The sequence below is a fragment of the Suncus etruscus genome, chromosome 1, assembly GCF_024139225.1.
Source record: "Suncus etruscus isolate mSunEtr1 chromosome 1, mSunEtr1.pri.cur, whole genome shotgun sequence".
Lineage (NCBI taxonomy): Eukaryota > Metazoa > Chordata > Mammalia > Eulipotyphla > Soricidae > Suncus > Suncus etruscus.
In genome coordinates, this window is record NC_064848.1 from 151,963,630 (window position 1) to 151,983,805 (window position 20,176).

The 20,176-nt window shown below is 45.6% G+C and overlaps 1 protein-coding gene across 1 annotated transcript; it reads left to right on the forward strand.

The window, feature by feature from the left end:
• The first annotated feature begins 532 nt into the window (after positions 1 to 532).
• Positions 533 to 18,698, forward strand: CASP2 (caspase 2). The gene is made up of 11 exons (XM_049774920.1): positions 533 to 661; positions 4,871 to 5,021; positions 5,309 to 5,494; positions 5,580 to 5,661; positions 6,232 to 6,326; positions 6,501 to 6,677; positions 12,379 to 12,507; positions 12,613 to 12,703; positions 16,258 to 16,407; positions 16,579 to 16,688; positions 16,784 to 18,698. The coding sequence occupies exons 1-11, from the start codon at positions 588 to 590 to the stop codon at positions 16,913 to 16,915; spliced, it is 1,377 nt and encodes a 458-aa protein (XP_049630877.1). The 5' UTR covers positions 533 to 587; the 3' UTR covers positions 16,916 to 18,698.
• Positions 18,699 to 20,176: the final 1,478 nt, after the last annotated feature.

Below are 20,176 nucleotides of genomic sequence, written 5' to 3' on the forward strand. Positions count from 1 at the left end.
TGCTCTCCAGTCCCACCATAGTTCTACCAAAGTCCCTAATCCCACTTCCCCAGACACTGGGTGCTGCTGCTCAACCTTCACCTCTCCTGCACTTCCCATTAAGGCCTTCATCTACTGAGCCTCTATCTGTCTAGTTCTGCACGTTTTTCCTATTTGGGGTCCCACCAATTCAACATCCATAAAGCCAAACACCAGGGCTACCCCCTCCCCCGATTAAGTCCATCCAATAGGCAAAGGAGAAACAAATAGGCGGTGCAGAGGCGGGGAGCAGTGATTTCCGCGGGAAGCGACGACCAATCAGATTCCTACAGAGGCTGGACCAATCGAATAGCTTCGCCGTCGCTTTCGCCCCCGCCTCTTCCCTTTCCGTCCAGAGCGCTCTCACATCCTATTGGACGGCGCGTCTTCCGGCGAGCATGCTGCGCCTGCGCGCGTCTCTGCGGGGGGGCGGTGCCTGCCCGGGAATGGAGGCGGGAGATGTAAGGCGCAGACGCTCTGAGCGTCGCAGCCGGGGGAGGGATGCGGAGGCCGATCCGGGTTTGTGTGGCTGGTGGGCGGGTGCTCCCGCAGCCCGGGAAAAGTGGGAAATGGCGTCGCCGCGCGCGTCCTCCCGGCCCGCCCTCCACTCCAAGGGGCTGATGGCTGCGGACAGGGGGCGCAGGTGAGTGGAGGAGGGTCTTCGGGTGGGGGTCCTCGGTGGGGCCCGGGGAAGGGAAACCCGGTCCCAGTAGGTTGGCCCTGGAGTCCCCGCCCTCGGAGCCCCTGCGAGCATCTTCCTTCCTGCAGGGTGGGCGCCCCCCCACCCCCAGGCCCTGCAGGCCAGAGGGCGGCGGCCCCTGCTAGGCCTGGCCCCTCCGGAGGTCTGATTGCTCGAGCATTATCCGCCTTGCAACGGGATGGGCTCTCCGCCTTCTGCCTTCTTGCAAGACTTGCAGCTCCATCCTTCGTTTCTCTTGATTCCTTTCTCTTGCATTCTGCACAATCCCACCCCCACCCCCAAAATAAAAATCGATGAGCTCCGCAGACATTGCGATTCCATCTCATGTGCATTCGATTCGATTCGATTCGGGTTGGAACCCTCGTGATTCCTTTTGCAGCGGGTGGAACGACCCCCTTGTTCAAAGGGATCTAATTTAAGCGGGCTCGCTGGTGACTAGCGGATGGGAAGGGGACTAGAGGTCACAGGGGTTGGGGTGGGGGAGGTTCCCGGACTCTCAGTTTACCACTGCCCCATCCACTACCCTCACCCTCCACCCTTGCTCATCGCGATGCCATCACCCAGGATGTCATTTAAGGACCTCCTGGTCCGGACCCAAAAGTTTAAATTTTGGGTTTGGAAAGCCGCAATACAGAAGCACCCTTCCCCTCTGCATCCTTTTGCTTTATATTTTCTATCCCTTACTGGATCAGCCCCTGTGTTTCTGATGATTGTGGTTGCATAGGAAAATGCACGTGTGAATCCCCGCCCAGGTGTAGAAGGAGCGAGGATGACTCTTCTCCGCGAAACCGAGAGAGTTCTTGCTAGAAAAATCAGATCTAAAGTTTGGAACTGATAAGACTGGGCGTTTTATTACCTTGGTAGCGTCGTTGAGATTAATCAAAGCCCTTTAGGGAGGGAGTTTCTGAAAGCAATATGGATCTAGAAGGCAGGCTAAAACCCAAAGGAAACTGAAATTTAAGAAGCAGAAATTCTGCCGCCAGTGGTGTCATGGCAACTAAGGGAGGAGAAAGTTTTTGAGGAGAAAATGCTGCTGACGAACTAGAAGAAACCTGAGTAGACCTGCCCCTCTCGCAACCCCACCCAAATTGGCTCAGATCCTAATACCCAGTACTGTGCTGGGTGTTGCCCTTTTCACAACTGGTGTGTTACCTTGAAGCTCTGCAGAGTATGAGGAAGGACAAGCCAGACTGGGGATCAGGATCAGCAGGTCTGCCCCCCCATCCCACTCTGGAAGTATTCCAAGTGGACTCTGAGAAAAGAGGTTTGCATATCTCTGGATTTTTGTCCTGGCTCTTCTTGACTGGTTTGGGGGAGAGGTGTATTCCAGTTAACAGAAGCAAGAAGGTGAAATAGAGTTTTAGGCACTGTACTTGAACCCCATATCTAATCTAATCTGGCTGCTATAGGGCCTGGAAATATTTTACTGACCAATGGCTCTCCTTTAAGTTTTGTTTTGTTTTGTTTTGTTTTTTGGTTTTTTGGGCCACACCCGGCAGTGCTCAGGGGTTACTCCTGGCTGTCTGCTCAGAAATAGCTCCTGGCAGGCACGGGGGACCATATGGGACACCGGGATTCGAACCAACCACCTTTGGTCCTGGATCGGCTGCTTGCAAGGCAAACGCCACTGTGCTATCTCTCCGGGCCCTCTCCTTTAAGTTTTAAGTGTCTGCTTCGTTAATCTTGCGGGATTCTGCCTTTCCTTCTGCTTTTTTGTTTTGGTGCCACATCCAGTGGTTTTCAGGGTTTACTCCTGACTGTGCTCGGGGACCATATGGGGTGCTGAGAATTGAACCTTCGTGTCTATGTGCAAGGCTAGCACCCTACCCACTACTTTCCCTCCAACCTCCTTTCTATGTATTGTAAATCTTGAACCTATTGTTAAGCTGGCACATTTCTATAAATGCATGGTATCTCACTGATTCAGACAACTTCACCCCCACACACACCCATTTTTAACATCTTTGAAATCAGGGTGCATATTTAAATAGACTTGAATTATAATTATATCCATCTCAGACTGCCATTAGCCCTTCAGTGTTGTCAGGTATTAAATGGAAAGCTCTAGATTTATAGGAACTAGCACACAGATTATATATGTTTGGAATAGCTTTCTTTCAGTTCATAAAACATGGTCTTTATCCAACTCATGGCAAAATCAAGGAATTCCTTGATATATAAAGGTGCCCCTTGTAGACCAAATTACCAAAATAATTTAGGCTTTATATGCTTTAAAAGGTTTCAAGTTGTTTAATGGTTATCATTGACATTTGTCTACGTAACACCCTGTCTTAGTACTGAAGTCTGATCAGTTTCTGATTTCACGAGAACTTATATTTTTAGAACAATTATAATTAGTTTTAAGATTAGAGTGTTTCTATGTCATTTACTTTCTACTAAATCTGGTGGTTGATTTAAGCTTATACCAATTTTTTATTCCTCACCCAGGATGTGTGTGTGTGTGTGTGTGTGTGTGTGTGTGTGTGTGTGTAGCTGGGAATCAGTAACACAACCTCACACATAAGTTGCTCTACTGTGTGTGTGTGTGTGTGTGTGTGTGTGTGTGTGTGTGTGTGTGTGTGTGTAGCTGGGAATCAGTAACATGGCTTCACACATAAGTTGCTCTACCACCAAAACCCAAAATGCATAATACTTTTTCTGGGTGTAGCCGGAAACACTTGGCTGTGCTCAGGGCTCACTCCTAATGGTGTCGGGGGTCAAACCTGGGTTGGCCGTATGTCAGAATCATCCTACCCACTGTACTATGTCTGGCCTCTTATACTGCTATTAAAGACTAGATAAATAGTGTTTTCCAGAATAATTCTTTACTACAGTAGGTTTGTCAGGATTGTTCTTACTGAAAAATGTACATCTCTGTATATGTCATGATAGAGACTTTGCATAATGAGACCACTTATCTCAGAAGATAGTCTTTTTTTTTTTGTAACCCGGCAGCACTCGGGTTACTCCTGGGCAGTTTGTGGGACCACATGGGATACTGGAGATTGAACCGGGTCTGTCCAGATCATCTGTGTACAAGACAAATGCCCTACCACTGTGCTATCACTCTGGCCCCAGGAGATAGTCTTTTTTTATTATTAATATCTTTAAACACCTTGATTACAAACATGATTGTAGTTGGGTTTCAGTCTTGTAAAGAACACCCCCCTTCACCAGTGCAACATTCCCATCACCAAGGTCTCAAATCTCCCTCCTCCCCGCCCCACCCCCGCCTGTATGTACTCTAGACAGGCTTTCTACTTCCCTTATTTATTCACATTGTTATGATAGTTCTCAATGTAGTTATTTCTCTAATTGCACTCAGTACTCCTTGTGGGGACCTTCCAGCCTGCTTTTCTTTTGTCTCTGTGAATTATTGCAAAAATGTCTTTTATTTTTCTTAAAACCCATAGATGAGTGAGACTATTCTGCATCTATCTCTCTCCCTCTGACTTATTTCACTCATCATAATAGTTTCCATGTTCATCCATGTAAGGAAAATTTCATGACTTCATCTCTCCTGATGGCTGCATAATATTCCATTGTGTATATGTACCACAGTTTCTTTAGCCATTCATCTGTTGAAAGAAGATAGTCTTAATTAAACATTCTTCATAAGGGGCCGGAGAGATAGCATGGAGGTAAGGCGTTTGCCTTTCATGCAGGAGGTCATCAATTCGAATCCCGGCGTCCCATGTGTTCCCCCGTGCCTGCCAGGAGCAATTTCTTAGCCTGGAGCCAGGAATAACCTCTGAGCACTGCGCACCCACGCGCGCGTGCACACACACACACACACACACACACAATTCTTTATAAAGAATTATATGTCAGGCCAGGTAAAGGGTGCAGAAGGCTGGAATGCATGCTTTGCATGCAGGAAACCCAGGTTCAGTCTCCAGCACCACATGGTTTTTCTCAAACTCCAAACCCAGAATAATCACAGAGCACCACTGGTGTGATCCCAGAAAGAAAAAAAAGTCCACTTTTATATGACCTATGTGTCACCTCTGAGCACTTGTTTCTTAACAGGATTCAACTAAGTATGCCTATTCAGTCCAGCTCTTTTTCTTCCTGCCTGTTTCTCTTCTGTATACCACTCTCCTGAGCCAAGTCTTGTATTTGCGAGCCTTTCCTTCTGCCTTTGATCTGTAGGATGTCTCGGACATGTGGCATGCATCCCGACCATCAGGAGGCCCTCAAAAAGAACCGAGTAGTGCTGGCCAAACAGCTGTTGCTGAGTGAGCTGTTAGAACACCTCCTCGAGAAAGACATTATCACCTTGGAAATGAGGGAGCTCATTCAGGTATCTGATGGCAACACAGACATGCAAAAAGAAAAATTTGGTCATGTATGTAGGAATAGAATATGATAAAGCATGGAAAGGATATGGAGCCTGACTGAAGAAGTGAAAATGCCCTTCGCCCTGACAGTCTTTTAACAGAAAAGAAACTCAAGTCCAGAGTCACGGGGGACTTCACTGAGTCTATATTTTTATAAAAGGGATGAACAAAGCCATTACTTGGAAAGTCAGCTGGAAAGCAGAATTCTAGAGGGGTGGATATGATGTTATACTTGATTCTTGTATCCTAGGCCAAAGTGGGCAGTTTCAGCCAGAATGTGGAGCTGCTCAACTTACTACCCAAGAGGGGACCCCAGGCTTTTGAGGTCTTCTGTGTAGCCCTGAGGGAGACTAAACAGGGCCACCTAGAGGATCTGCTACTGGCCACTGTCTCTGACCTTCAGCACATACTCCCACCAGTCCGGAGCCCCAAAAATGTATGTTGAGGGGGGTTCTTGGTGGGGAATGTTGGCCTCTTCGGTCTCCTGGAAGCCTGGCATGACGGGTCATTATTTCTTACAGCTGAGCTGTGACTATGATGTGAGCTTCCCTTTCCCCGTGTGTGAGTCCTGTTCCCCTCACAAGCGGCTTCACCTGTCTCCAGGTGAGAATAGATGGATGGGTAAAAAGGATCTTGTACATCTACTCTTATTAATGGCTGGCATCTGGCTTGGTCCTGGCATAGTACCTACCTCCGTTCATTCTGGAAACATTTCTCACCCTGAATTGATGGGGGGTGAGGGGGTTTGTAGCACACTGTCTAGTTGGGATATTGGCCCATTCCTTTTGTATCACTGAAGATATTTTTATGGCAATCTTACATTGCAACAGCTTGCACATTTTGGAAATGTTCTGCATATAATTGGCTTGTCTCCCCTCTAAATGAGAAAAGGCTATAATTTTAACTACTACCCTGTTGATTGATTAACTGAGTACTTAGACTAACAGGCTTTTGAGTCTTTCAGTGAATTGAGCATGTTCTGTGCAATTAAGTGCAAAGAATCAGTGGTGAACAAGAGCAGAGAGATTCTCTTCTCATGGATCACTCAAATTAGAGGAGGAAAGAGAATAAATGTTTAGGAAAATACTCTTAACACTTGAGCTACTGTTCAAGCAGTACCTGAAATGCTGACCAAATGACACACTGTTTTGGTTTGTTGGCTCTCTGCCACAGGTGCTGTGACACATGCCCTGGACAATGGGGATGGTCCTCCCAGCCTGCATGTGAAGCCTTGCAGTCCTGAGTTTTATCAAACGCACTATCAGCTGGTGAGTTGTGCAGAACAGCAAGAGAAGGGAAGCTGGGGAATAAGACAATCTTCCAGGGCATTTGCACCTTGGTTTGTATAGGCATTTCCTTTTTTGCTTTGTTCAGTGTCGTGGGGGAAGAGGGGGATATGCAGTTTCTGCCTTATCATGATCTGATTGACCCTTCTTCCCTAGGCCTATAGACTGCAGTCTCAGCCTCGGGGCTTGGCACTGGTGCTGAGCAATGTGCTCTTCACGGGGGAAAAAGATCTGGAATTCCGCTCTGGAGGGGATGTGGATCACAGCACTCTCATCACCCTCTTCAAGCTCTTGGGCTACACCGTCCATGTTCTCCTTGACCAGACCGCACAGGTATGGCAAGCAGCATCTACTGCTCCTGCAGCTGATGAGATATTTCTTACAAAGAGAGAACCTTTTCTCATTAACCTTTCTCACTCGTTCTGCCTCTTACCTTGCAACTTCATAAAGAAGAGAATCCGGACCAATTCTGTGACTTCATTACTGATTTCTTAGGGTAACTGTGCTCTCTGAGGAATAGTATTCCAGGGTTGAGCTTTCACACTTCTGTATTCAGAACCTTGATTCTGTGACACTGAGATTTATCCAGGCAATTTAGAAAGAATGAAGGGGTGAAGGTACCCAGGCTTCTTAAGATGCTTACTTCTCAGTTGATACTGAAGTGTAGTTAGTATTCTCAGGAAAAATTCTTAAAAGTAAGCTGGGCTGCATGCTTCGAAACTTGAGTTCAAACTCCCGTACCACACTATCCCTGAGCACCAATGGAGGAGACCCTAGTGGCCCCTGGCACTACAGCGCTTACACACCTTTGGCATCACCCTGTCCTGGCATTAGACTGTTTTAGATGGCAGATTATCCCTAAGAGGGGTTCCCAGGCTCTCTCCTTCCTGCTCCCCCAACCTCCCTCCAAAAATTTTAAAAGTGAAACTGCTTAAATTATCCTTGTAAAAACCATTTTGTGATAGTTTAAGGAATTGGTATATGAGAAACTACCTGATAGGGTACAAACAGGCTTTTTAGTGCTGTGTGTGGCCTTAATATTGTTTCTGACAGCTGTCAGCAAACACCAGCATCTTTGTAAAAGGTTATTCCTTGTTGGGCTCAGTTATTGCAGTTTGACTTGGTCACAGTTCAGTTTGGGGGCTTGCTTCTTTTTTTTTTTTTTTTTTTTTGCTTTTTGGGGCCACACTACAATGATGCTCAGGGGTTACTCCCTGGTCTATGCACTCAGAAATTGCTCCTGGCTTGAGGGACCATATAAAACACCAGGGGATTGAACCTCGGTTTGTCCTAGGTTAGCATGTGCTAGGCAAATGCCCTACAGCTTGTGCCACTGCTCGGACTCCCCCCCCTTTTTTTGGTAGGGGCTTGTTTCTTTTTTTTTTCTTTTGGTTTTGTTGTTGTTGTTGTTGTTGTTTGCTTGTGTTTTGAGTCACACCCAGCAGTGCTCAGGGGGTTACTCCTGGCTCTATGCTCAGAAATCGCCCTGCTGGCAGGCTCGGGGGGAACATATGGGATGCCAGGATTTGAACCACCGACCTCCTGCTATCTCTCCGGTCCTGGGCTTGTTTCTTAATTCTTGGTCCACACCAGCAGCAGTGTTCCAGGTTTATTCCTGGCTCTTGCTTTTCAGGGATCTTTCCTGTGGGATTCAGGGGACCAGATAGGGTACTGGGAATTGAACCTGTGTTGGCCGCATACAAAGCAAGTGCCTTTTTTTGCTGTACTATTTCTCCAGCCCAACACTTTGGTGTTTCTGATGTGGAATTGATAACCACCTACTGGTAAACTTATACTGATTCTGTATTGTGATTCCAGAATAAAAACACTTTCCTAAACTTGACTTTGGAATGTCAGTAGTAAAATTAAGGTTTGCGGACATTCACCATAATCTGTTGAAGTAGTGGGCATTGTTTTGTCTTTGTTCCTCTTTCTAAGTTGCTTGCTTTGATAAGAATAATTTCTATGTGGTAAGGCCGATTTCTTTAGTGGTTACTACGGCGTTTTCCTTCTCAGGCTATTTTTGCTAGCTTTAAAGAAAAGAAAAGCTTATGAGAAGTAAATAAAACATTACTTCAAAGCCTTGGCAGGAGCAACAGCTTCTGTGGGCATCCATATTATCCATGTAGATCAGACTTTTCCTCAGCACATCAGCCCTAATTCTTAAAGACAATGTCTTATTTGAAAAGTAAGGGCATGGGATTTGTTCTTCACTTTTGGTCTCACTCTTTTGACTAGGAATTCATCATGTCACAGTTTCCTAAATTCTGGCCAGTGGATGAGTATCCTGATAGTTAAAATTCAGTCCACCAGGAATAACCCCTGAGCACTGCCGGGTGTGACCCAAAAACCACAAAAAAAAGGGGGGGGGGGGAGATAGCATGGATGTAAGGCGTTTGCCTTTCATGCAGGAGGTCATCGGTTTGAATTCCGGCGTCTCATATGGTCCCCCGAGCTTGCCAGGAGCAATTTCTGAGCCTGGAGCCAGGAATAACCCCTAAGCACTGCCAGGTGTGACCCAAAAACCACAAAAAAAAAAAAAAAAATTCAGTCCACACCAAGTCAGCTAAATATTGTTGTGTTTCCAGGAATGTGAGGCAGAGTGGTTGGGTCCATGAGTGCACTTCACAATCAGTTGGAGGTTGCCAGACTTTCTGTAGATTCAGTTGCCTATTACATTGGCAACAACTGTAATTGCAGTAGTTCAGTTTTGAACACTTTATAAGGAAGATGGTGTGGAGTAGCTGTCTTGTCTGTCAGTGATGTTTAAAATGTCTGCCTTGGGGCTGGAGCAATCGTACAGCAGCTGGGGACAATCTGAGTTCAATCCCTAGCACCCCATATGTTTCTCTTAGCTGGTTGGCATGATAGGGTAAAAGCTACAAAAGCAGAGGTCAGTGCCACAGGAATCTGAGGCAGCTTTCACAGTGTATGGACCCGACTGGGAAGACACTAGAGATATAATGACCCAATCAGAGGATTAGCAGAAATAAAGGACAGGAGACATAGTCTGTCAGTGAGGCAGGGGACACGTGCAGAGAACTGCTGGTTGCCTTGGTCATAAATGGATGTGCTTTTTCTCGAGTATAGATTAGTAATTCTCAACAGAAATGATAGATGCTTGGTGATGATTTAGGATTGATGGGTAATAAAAACAGACCAGTGGCAGAAAGGGAGAGTTGGAATTACCTTATTTTTTCGCTCTATAAGACACACCTGACCATAAGTCACACATAGTTTTTAGACGAGGAAAATAGACGTCAGGAGACAGGGGCTGGGAATAACCAGCCTGTTGGCCTAAGTTTATTTGCACTACACCAATCCACAGCTGATTAATCACATTTATCTAAATTTTTTTTTACATCAGAAAATAAAATTTTTTTAAAAAAGTTCCCTGCATTCAGGCTTCAGCTCCAGACAGCATTCACTCCATAATATGCACAGACATTTTCCCCCATGGGAGGAAAGGAGGGGTGGGGTTGCTTTATGGTACAAAAAATACGGTAACACAAAATGGTAAGAGCCCTGACAGGCTGGTCAGCCTGAAGGAAAGGCATCTGTGTAGAAAAATAGTATAATGACAAGATTGTTCCTCAAATGCTTGGCTGAATGACTGCATAAGAACAAAACAGAAAAGTAAAGGCTGAAGAGTACAGAGGGTGTCAGCATCATGAGTGAAAATTATCTGTGAAGGAAAAAACACCAAGCAATGAGAGAATGTGAAATCTCTGAGAAATCAGAGTGGTGAGAGGCTTAGGAGTGAATCTTAGGGTGTAGCCATCCATGGTGAGATGTAACATCTTGTGAAGATTCAGAAAGAGGAGCTTCTGACAATGGCCAATTAAGGGCTCTGTTTACAGTTAACACCGGCTCACTCCACTGGGAACAGTAATGTGGGGTGTTGAGCATCTGCAGACTCTTGTCTTCCTGGTAGAACCGCTTGGGAGTCTCAACAATTTTGTCATGTAATTATTTAGCCAGTAAGGAAACAACTAAAGAATTGGCTACTTCTCCACTCCCCCATTTCACCTGGACTGTTGGTAGAAGCCTTTGGATTGGTTCTCTATTGCCTTCTAATTAAATGGCTCTCAGTTGATTTCTTTGGTTTTCCTGTTAAAAAGACGTTTCCCTATTGCCACCTCATCTGGCTTTTTCCCCTCCCCATGTGGTGGGCTTTTTTTTTTTTTTTTTTTTTTTTTTTGCCATAAAGACTACTCAGGTGGCCTGGAGAAGTGGCTGATCATCCTGGTTCATGGTTTACACATGGTGGAGTGACTGGCTTGTGGGTGAACAGCTTGTGGTTAGTTTCTGGCCTGCTATTCCTTCCTGTGTGTGGATTATTGCTTGTGTCGGAGTTGCTGCTTGACCTGCATCTCTTGGACAAGCAGTATAAGAATCCCGGACAGGGGGCTTGGAAATCCCTTTCTCTCCCTCTGGGGATTTTGGAATGGACAACCCACCATTCAGCATAGACCTTCCAGGTTTTTCTGTTGAAACATCCAAAATAATAGCATCTTTGCTGTCCCCTCATCCCCCATTCCCTAGATAGCACTACAGAGAACTCCAGTTTTCTCCCTAGGCATGTCAGGGTTTGGTTCTTATCTTTGTCATCAAAGCCTTTTTCTCAGCACATTTTCTCATGAGTTGACTGGCTCTAGAATGGCAATTTCTCATCAAAGTCAGAATTAAGATATATTTTCAAAATGGGCCATGTGGTTTGGGTTTTTAAGTTGTCTTTGGGTTACAAACTGCTTTGAAAACATAGAGACAGCACAGGTCAGACTACATAGCACCTCATTTTGGAGGAGTCACAGGTTTTTCACCAACTGTATCTCCTTTTCCACCAATTCCCAGCCAAAGACTAGGAGCTAGCTATTATGCAGTGCTCTGATTTTCTCAGAAAAACAAATATACATCAGTCTTAGAATAAATTTCCAGCATGATTAATCCCTTGAACTGAATTATTTGACTTTACTCCATTATCAAATGTATGTGTTCACACCTCAGGTTTTGTTTTTTTCTCTTTATTGACTTTGTAATTTTATCTCAAATCCAAATGTTTGTGCATGGAGCATATTTTTCTTCTCAAAGTGAAATTTTCATCCATTACTCTGTGTTCTGTTCTAACTCCAGAGAAGTATCTATTCCTGCCTGTCCTCTTTCTTACAGAATGGGCATTAGAACCTTGAGTGGATAGGCAATCCATCATTTTTTGGTTTATGAAAACCTAAGTCTCTGTGACCTCCAAGCCCTGTAGTGAGGGCTCTGGACCGAGCCTCATTCTAGTGAACTGCTCTCTGAAAAGGCATCTCATACAGGTACAGCCACTGCCTCTGGGATCTTAAAATCTCCCTAGAAACCCACAGAGTAGTACCACTATTCTCCACTTCCATGGTTCTGTTAGACCTTTGTCACAGCAGTTTCTTTCATTCTAGCCTTTGTTTTTTTTGTAGGCTTGTGGCTTTTATACCTTTTAGGTGCTACCCCTTGTGCTGTTTGTTAATAAAGAAGGACTCCTGCTGGAGAATGGGATCTATTAGAGTGGAGAATGTAGTGTTAACTGACTTGTAATTAGTTTCATTGGTGATGAAGGCTTTTCATGCTGGGTGTCTCAACATGGCACAATGAATGGATTTTGTGAAATTCTGTTCTGAATTGTATGTCTCAAAGTTGAGCATTTTTCTGTTATTCCAAGGACCTTAACTCCGTCAAGGGACCCAGACTTTTCACCACTGAACACGTTGTATTTGCTAATAGCATTTTTTATTTATCTATCTATCTATTTATTTATTTGCAACCTGGCAGCACTCAGGGGCTACTTCTGGCTCTACCCTCAGAAATTGCTCCTGGCAGGCTCGGAAGACCATATAGGATGCCAGGGATCGAACCCAGGTCCGTCCCAGGTTGGCAGTGTTCAAGGCAAACACCCTATTGCTGTGCTATCACTCTAGCCCCAAGCTCAACATTTTAAATATTCCAAAGAAAAGCTGGTACTGGTGCTGAGCATAGTGCACTAAGGAAGTCTTTCTTCTAGGAAATGCAAGAGAAGCTACAGAACTTTGCCCGGTTGCCCGCTCACCGCCTCACCGACTCTTGCATCGTGGCGCTCCTGTCTCATGGCGTTGAGGGTGGTGTCTACGGAGTGGATGGCAAACTGCTCCAGGTGTGTGTGACCCTGGACTCAGGGCATCCGTCTCTCCAGCTGGCGGTTGCTCTTGTCCGGGACTCCTGCCCACAGCTAATCAACCTCCTCCCTTCTTCCTGGCAGCTGCATGAGGTTTTCCGACTCTTTGACAACGCCAACTGCCCGAGCCTCCAGAACAAGCCGAAAATGTTCTTCATTCAGGCCTGCCGTGGAGGTGAGTGGCTGGTTCCCCAGCTCCTGGGTGGTGGCTTCTGGGCAGCCTCCCACCAGCTCTCACTATGCTGTTTGCTCCTCTCAGGTGCTATTGGACCCCCTTCTGTTCACTGCTGCCACGCCTCTCTTGCTCTGTAAGTGTCTCCAATGCATGGGGTGTGCGTGCTGGGACTTGGCAGCCCCACGGCTCTCAGGTTGATCAGCTCTCTATGCACCACCACAGCCTGCCCTCAGGCTTTCGTCTGTTTCGCTGCTTCTATCCCTAGAGCTCAGGACTTAGCTCTGTGCTCCCTAACCCCATGCACTTGTTTGCTATTGCTCATTCCTGTCAAGGAATCTCTTGTCTTCTCTTCGCCATCTCCCACTCTCTTTCTCCTTGCCCTTTCTTTAGCTTGTGTCCCCTTAATACCTCCTCCTCTGACTTTTCTTCTCACTTGGCTTCCGTTCTTACCTCCTCTCTTCTCTGTTACCCGAGAACCTTACCAGAACAGCCACATAGAAACCCATGTCAGCCTTTAATTCTTGCTTTCTGTCCTGCTGCTTGTATAAACTGTTGATCACTTCAGAACCAGGACTCCAGGACTCAGCTCAAACTTGCCCACCTGGCTTCTCTCCTAGACAAAAGCAATAATAATTAAGTTTCACTTGGGAGACAATTGAGTCTCTAACCCTAACTAGTTATGTCAGATTAGAGAAGTTGCTTGGTGTCCATCCATTCGTCTTACCTTTCTTGATATACAAGTGTAGAAAACTGTCACGCCTACATTAAGGTTGTGACAATTAAATGAAATAAGACTTCCAGAGTGCAGTATCTTGATTCATAGTCGAGCCGCAGAAAATGCCAACGTGATTAGTGTCCTTGAGGGTAAAAGCTACTTTGTAAATATTTAGGTATAGTTTTGATTTTGTCCTGTTCAGCAATATAAGTGGTTTGCATTGTCAGTTTTCTCTTACTATTACCACCAAATATAATGTCTTATGGCATAAGTACTTTTGCTATCACAAAGAAACAAAGACAATGTAGTCTCTAAACAGCCCTTCAGTGACGCAAGAAATTCAAGCAGATTCACATTCTGAAGTAGTTTGAGGATAGTGAGTTTATGTGGGAATATACACACATGGAAAAAGTGTAAGTGGTAAGAAGGGCTTACACTTATCTGGGTTTAATCCCTGTTACTGCAAAACAAAACTAAAAAGGAGTAAGCTAAGGTGAGATGGATTGTTTGAAGATAGTCTTGGGGTGAAGATTTTTCTGCAGTTGTCTAGAACAACAAGATTTCTGAAAGTATATGAAGCAGGCTTCAGCAGCACAACAATGGAGGGAACACAAGATGAAAACAATGCTCTGCCACTCTGCAGAAAAGATGTATCACATACTAACTAAGGCTGAGCCTGGATCTGATTAGAAGCTGAGCATCTTGGGGCCTGAACTAGGTTAGTACAGTGAGTAAGACTGTCCTTACAAGTGACCAGCCTATATATCTATCCCCCAGTGCCACATAGGTCTCCCAGTCCCCACCAGGAATGATCCCCTTAGCACTGTTGGGTGTGGTCCAGCAACAAAACAGAGAAAAGAAGCTAAGTGTGCATGGTTTGCAAGAGGTGACTACCCACAGTGTAAATGCAACTAAATCATGAGGTTTCAGGCTCAGCATAGTCCCGAGCTGTCCGGAAGTGAGCGATCTGTCTTTCCCAGAGCAATCGCCAAGACAGGAAGTGCACTAAGGAAGCATGATCCCTGGTAACACTTCATAAATATTGCAATGAGCGAATAAATTAATCTTCTTAAACCACATTGCAGATAGGAGAATATTGGAAGAAGGACCTGTAACATTAATTGACTTCAGATGTGAAACTTAAATGTGTGAAAGTTGCTAGAATGAGACATTCAGCTTGACCTGTTTCCTATAGAATGGAGGTTCCCTTACTTGCCTTACCTCTCTCTTTTCAAGAAAAAAAAATAATTTAGTGATTCACTCTCCCCAACCCCATACACCAATGCTGCTTCTACCACCACCACCACACATGGTACCCTGATCATTCTTACTCACCCTAACTCCTCCCAAGTGGTACTTCTACTTTGGGAGCACTGCTACAGAACATACTATTACCACAAAACAAAGTAAATGAAAGATACCCGGCAATCATTTTGCCTTCCTGCATCCATATAGACACATACGATGGTAGGTCTGGATAGAGAGAAGTCTTTCCTTGAGTTACCTGAATAATTTATTCTGGCCCTCCAAATCTTTTTAGGGATAATCAGTTGTCAAATTTGACCTCATCTATTATCTGCTGTATTTATTTTCTTTCTCTTATTTTGTGGAGGGACTACAGTTGACGGTATTCAGGGCTTACTCCTGGCTCTGCACTTAGAATTCACTCCAGCGGATTCAGGGGACTATATGGGGTGGTAGAAATTTAATCCTATCTGCCGTGTACAAGACAAGCACCCAATCCACCGCTCTGTTGCTGTTATCTGCTCTGTTTAGTTACCATACTAGAAAACCGCTTCTCTTTCCCAGCCTACAGTGTAACCCCCAAGAAGGCAGGAATTTCTTTCCTGTGCTTTTTAGGACAAAATCTATGTCTGGCACAAAGCCAGGAAAAGCTCTTGAGTACCACCAAGTATGATCCTAAAACAGAAATAAAATCAGTGCCTGGCACATGGGCAGCTGTTAGGTGAATTTTTATTGATCAGTAAATCAAACTTCATTTTCCCTCTACTTCCTTAAGTCTCACTTTCCTTTTTGGCATTCTTGAATGTTGCATGGAGCAAGAAATACTCTTGTAATCAGTAGCTTTCCTCTGTTCTTCCATTTGCTTTAAATGATAAGTAAAAATATGACATGGAATAAATAAACTGTGTCTGCTTTGGGCTTAGGGCATGTTGGTAAGCTGCTGGCAGTATTGAAATCGTAATGTTCTTTATCAGACATACTAGAGAGAAGAGCCAAATTAGCTCTATGTGAAGTGTTTCTTCTTTCAGATTTCTCTTAAATCTTGGATATCTGCTGTAATAAGGAGTAAATTGTTTAAAAATACCTTGGAAACTGTTGCTCTTGATGAGTTTTGATTACTTTTTTTATATTGATACATACCTTTGGAGTTTTGATATTTATAGAACATAACTTATTCAGTTTACTCTTTTTTACATACTAAAAATAATGCATCTGTATTTTATGGTACATTGCAATAAAAAACTGGCTTCCAGGTCTGTTGCTCATTGAGCAAGTGAATCATGTACTGCATTGATGTTTGGTTTTGTTTACAAAGGGTATTTAATTCCTCACTTGCCTTTCCGAACAATGTTCAACCCCTTGTATGTGGGGCGGACTTGAGCTGGTGGTGCCTGGCCAGAACAGTGCCCAGAGTTGAGAGACAGGTGTTTGCTGGGCAAAGGATGACTTTTTTTCCCCATTCAGCAGCTATAGGTTGGAGGCACCCACCAGAATACTTCCCAAACCCCGGTATAGGAAACTCAGGTCTTCCTGTGACCCTTCAAGGTAGATGGGAGAAGATAACATCTCTGCCCCTTCTGTCTACTTTCTGCAGATGAGACAGACCGTGGGGTTGACCAGCAGGACGGAAAGAACCAGGCAGTGTCCCCCGAGTGCGAAGAGAGGGATGCTGGGAAAGAGGGGATGCTGAAGGTGCGCCTGCCCACACGCTCCGACATGATCTGTGGCTATGCCTGTCTCAAAGGTATTGTAGATCCCCATGGGGATCAGCCTGAAGGTCTCACTTGTGCAGGCTGATGTCTGTATCCAGCACTTTAAAGGGCTGGGATGCAAATGGAAAATGTCCTGGCAGTGCAGCTGGAGACCATCTTCCCTGGGAAGGCATCTCATGACTACACTGCCCTCCTGCTTGCAGGGACAGCTGCCATGCGGAACACCAAACGGGGTTCCTGGTATGTGGAGGCCCTCAAGCAGGTCTTCTCGGAGAGAGCCTGTGACATGCACGTTGCTGACATGCTGGTGCAGGTAAGTGGCTCTTTCCACCTGCTCTGCATGTGCTCCCCCTCTCTCCACCCTCCTATCACTCTTAGTGGGCACTCGTGGTCTCCTCCCCCCTCCAGGTGAATGCACTTATCAAGGAGCGTGAAGGCTACGCCCCTGGCACGGAGTTCCACCGGTGCAAGGAGATGTCTGAGTACTGCAGCACCCTGTGCCAACATCTATACCTGTTTCCAGGACACCCCCCAACGTGAGGACTCGCACATGGATAGAGAGCCTTGACATCGCCTTCCGCCTTTGGATGCTGGTGTCTGGCCTCCCTTCAGGGACTGGATAGACAGCACTGTCCCCGGAAGCTCTCCCTGAAGCTCAGCTTAGGCTGGACTTCCCTCCCAGGGTGCTGGGCACCTGGCAGGTGATTTGGCGGACCAGTCTCTTTATGCTGAGGGGATACCTGGGCTTCCTGGATGTCTCAGGTCTTCTTTAGGTGGCTCTTGGGTGATTGCTTTGTTACACAAGTTAAGCTGTCTCAGAGGCCGTCTTCCATTTCTGTCCTGCCTTATTGTCCCAGAGAGTTTGGAGGTTGCCCTAATGCCACACAGCCGTTTTCCACTTCCCATCTGGAGGGTTCCAGTTAGCAGGACTGCAGCAAGCTTTGTTGTGTGGGAAAAATCTGTGTCTCCCTGGGTGCTACCAGGCCACCTGGGAGGACAGTCTTCTCAAAGCCACTTTGGATTTGCAGTGATTCAGCCTTTCAGCAGAGTTTAAAGTTTGCTGCATGTCCAGTATTTGAAAGCCACTGATCTCCACCTAGGAAGATTCCAAGGACCATTGGATCCCGATCCTTCTCTGGGCTTTGTTGCTGAATTAAGCCTGGCACAGGGTTTGGGCAGAGGCAGCTAAGTGCAGTGATTTTACTACTTTGATCTGCCACCTTTTCTTTCTTCCTAAGACAAATGTCTCTAGCAAAGTTTCCTCCATACCACCTCCTCATTTGTGTTTCTTCTACCTACTTTTTATCTCATTTACTGTCCACCACCAGATCTACTAAAATGCTACTGAATTGGCTCTTTTCGCAATTCTGAAGAGTAATGAAAGGCATCTCCTGCTTTCTCCTGCAGTGTTAAGTAGCCCATGGTTTTACAGGGCCTAATTCTCTTCCATCGGGGAACACATTGATTGGTGTGTAGGATGTTTGTTTTACCCTTGTAGTCTTATTTGTACGGCCAGAGATGTTCCCTTTAGGTCTTTTTTAACTTCATTCTTTCCCACACCAGTCAGAAATTTGACTTTGGAAGGCTTTTTAGAAGGTTTTAGTTTTAGAACTAGTTTCAAAACTATCTTGTTTAGATAATCACAGAATGATCATCTCCGAGTTCCACTCCTGCCAGCTCTTGGTCTATTTGTCACTTTTATTATTCAACTCATAGTTTAAATGTTGCCTTGTGGAGGCTTTTTTAGGCTATTTGAGAAGACGGACTGTCTTCTTTGTATTGTTACTATGCCCTGTTTGTTTTCTTTCTTTGCAGTTATCACAGCTTGTGGTTACTTGTCTGCTTGCTTTGTTTCTCTTTTCCTACTACGGTGGTAAGGCCCCATAAGAGCCGAAATCTTTTTTGGTCCACCAACCTAACCCATGCACAGAGTAGGTCATCAACGCATGCCTTTTACATAAAGTAAGAGAGAATGGAACCGGTCTGAGTCTTCCCTCTGACAGAACTTTCCTTTTGACAACACACACTGATTAGTATTTGTGCTGTTTCTGTGTGTCCTGTTTTATCCACTGATATTATTAGCTCCTGGAGACGAAGTGTCACATGGGAGAAGGCTCCGCACAGCTCCCACGGTGCCTGACATTCTGCTCGACCTATCCTAGTCCAGGTGCTTGATAATATGTGCTCTGTGAGCCAGGGGGTTGGGAGACTCATTTCAAGTCCCACCCTGGGATCAGTTTCATATTTGGGTGATAAAACCTTTCCGCTTCCCACTGCCAGGATTGGGTATCACCATCTGGTGCCAAATAAATGTTCATATTTATGGCTGCTGTGTCCCTGTGTTTCTGGGTCTGTAGGTAAATTCTCTTCCGGAGACCACACGTTACACTTTCCCATCGCCCTGCAACCAGCCTACCTGGAGCTCAACACCCCTACTTGCAGCCAGAATTGTTAACCATGCAAGGTGTAAGTCCCTGGCCACTGACAGTTGCCCAAACTTAGGCATTTGACAGCGTCAGAACAAACAGTCTTGGTTCTGAGTTGTTTGGATTATGAGTTGGAGGCTGGAGAAAAAGATCCAGCTGGAAAAGAAGGGACATATGAAATCCTTACCTTGCACAGCACAATGGATTTCAGGGTCCTAGAGTGGATGGAGAGAATTCTAGGACTGCAGGGGTAGAAGAAGTCTGTTCATGGCTGCACAGAAAATCCAGCACTTGTGAGAATGGCCTGTGTCCTAGAGGGTCAGGATCCCTGGTAGCAGGAAGTAGTGGTTCTGTAGGAGCACCTAGGACCCCAGCAGCTGTGGAGCCAGGAGGAGGGCAGGTGAGGAGTGAGGAACAGGAAGCAGAGTCAACCTGTGTAGGAAAGGGAACAGACTAAAAAACAGCACTGAGAGGACTTAAAGGCCTTGGCAGTGCTCTATGCTTAGGGTCCCCTTGGTAGGAGGAAGAAATTCTTAGGTTCAAAAATTGCTGGGATAGTGGGCGCAGCAGAAGTGACCACACTGGAGGGCAGGAGACTCCAAGGGGTGCCGTGGGTGTGGGAATTACAGAGCAGATGTCTCCAAGCTGGGTCGTGTCCTCACACCCGCCCTTGAGTATGGATGTCAGGTTGAATTTCAACCTCTTCTCCATCCCCCGGACTTCCCTCTGCCAGAGGATTCTCTTCTAAAATTATCCCCTTCCCTGCACTCGGTGCCCTCCCCCATCCTGTTTCCTCTAATAGGGAAGAGGAAAACAGGAAGAAATGGAACCCCCTGGACTAGAAGTGTCTGAGGGCAGGTGTCCGCAGCTCCTGCTGGCCAACCATTTGGCATGTCCAAGGTCTGTGCTAGACCTTCCATCTAGTCTCCTTGCAGAAATCTCAATAGTCATGCTACTTTTCAGAAGAGAAAAATGAAGTTCAGAGACTTCAATTCTAAAAAAAAAAACACAATTTAAATGTTTATTTTAAGAGACAGATTTTTTTTGTTGTGTTTTTGTTTTGGGATCACACCCAGTGGTGCTCAGGGTTTTCTCCTGGCAGGCTCAAGGGACCACAGGATACAGGATTGAACCCAGATAGACCACATGCAAGGCAAGCATCCGACGCACTGCACTCTCCAACCCTCCTGGACAAGTTAAATTTGAGTGCCAACTTGGTGTCACAGAATCTGACACATTGGCTAAGGTAGCCAGCCTTACTGAGCCCCATCTCCCGCCAGCAGAATGGAGTTGCCTTTCAGAACTTTGTAGGAAACTTGTTCCTAAGAGATTCGTCACAGGTGAGGCATGAACAAACTGATTAGGATTATTTCAA

What these genes read in the sequence shown, in the direction of transcription:
- CASP2 (XM_049774920.1), top strand. Translation starts at nt 588, where the DNA reads ATGGCGTCGCCGCGCGCGTCCTCCCGGCCCGCCCTCCACTCCAAGGGG. An exon ending in AAATGAGGGAGCTCATTCAG is followed by an intron (nt 5,022 to 5,308) that starts GTATCTGATGGC and finishes CTTGTATCCTAG; the next exon opens with GCCAAAGTGGGCAGTTTCAG. An exon ending in TTGCTGACATGCTGGTGCAG is followed by an intron (nt 16,689 to 16,783) that starts GTAAGTGGCTCT and finishes TCCCCCCTCCAG; the next exon opens with GTGAATGCACTTATCAAGGA.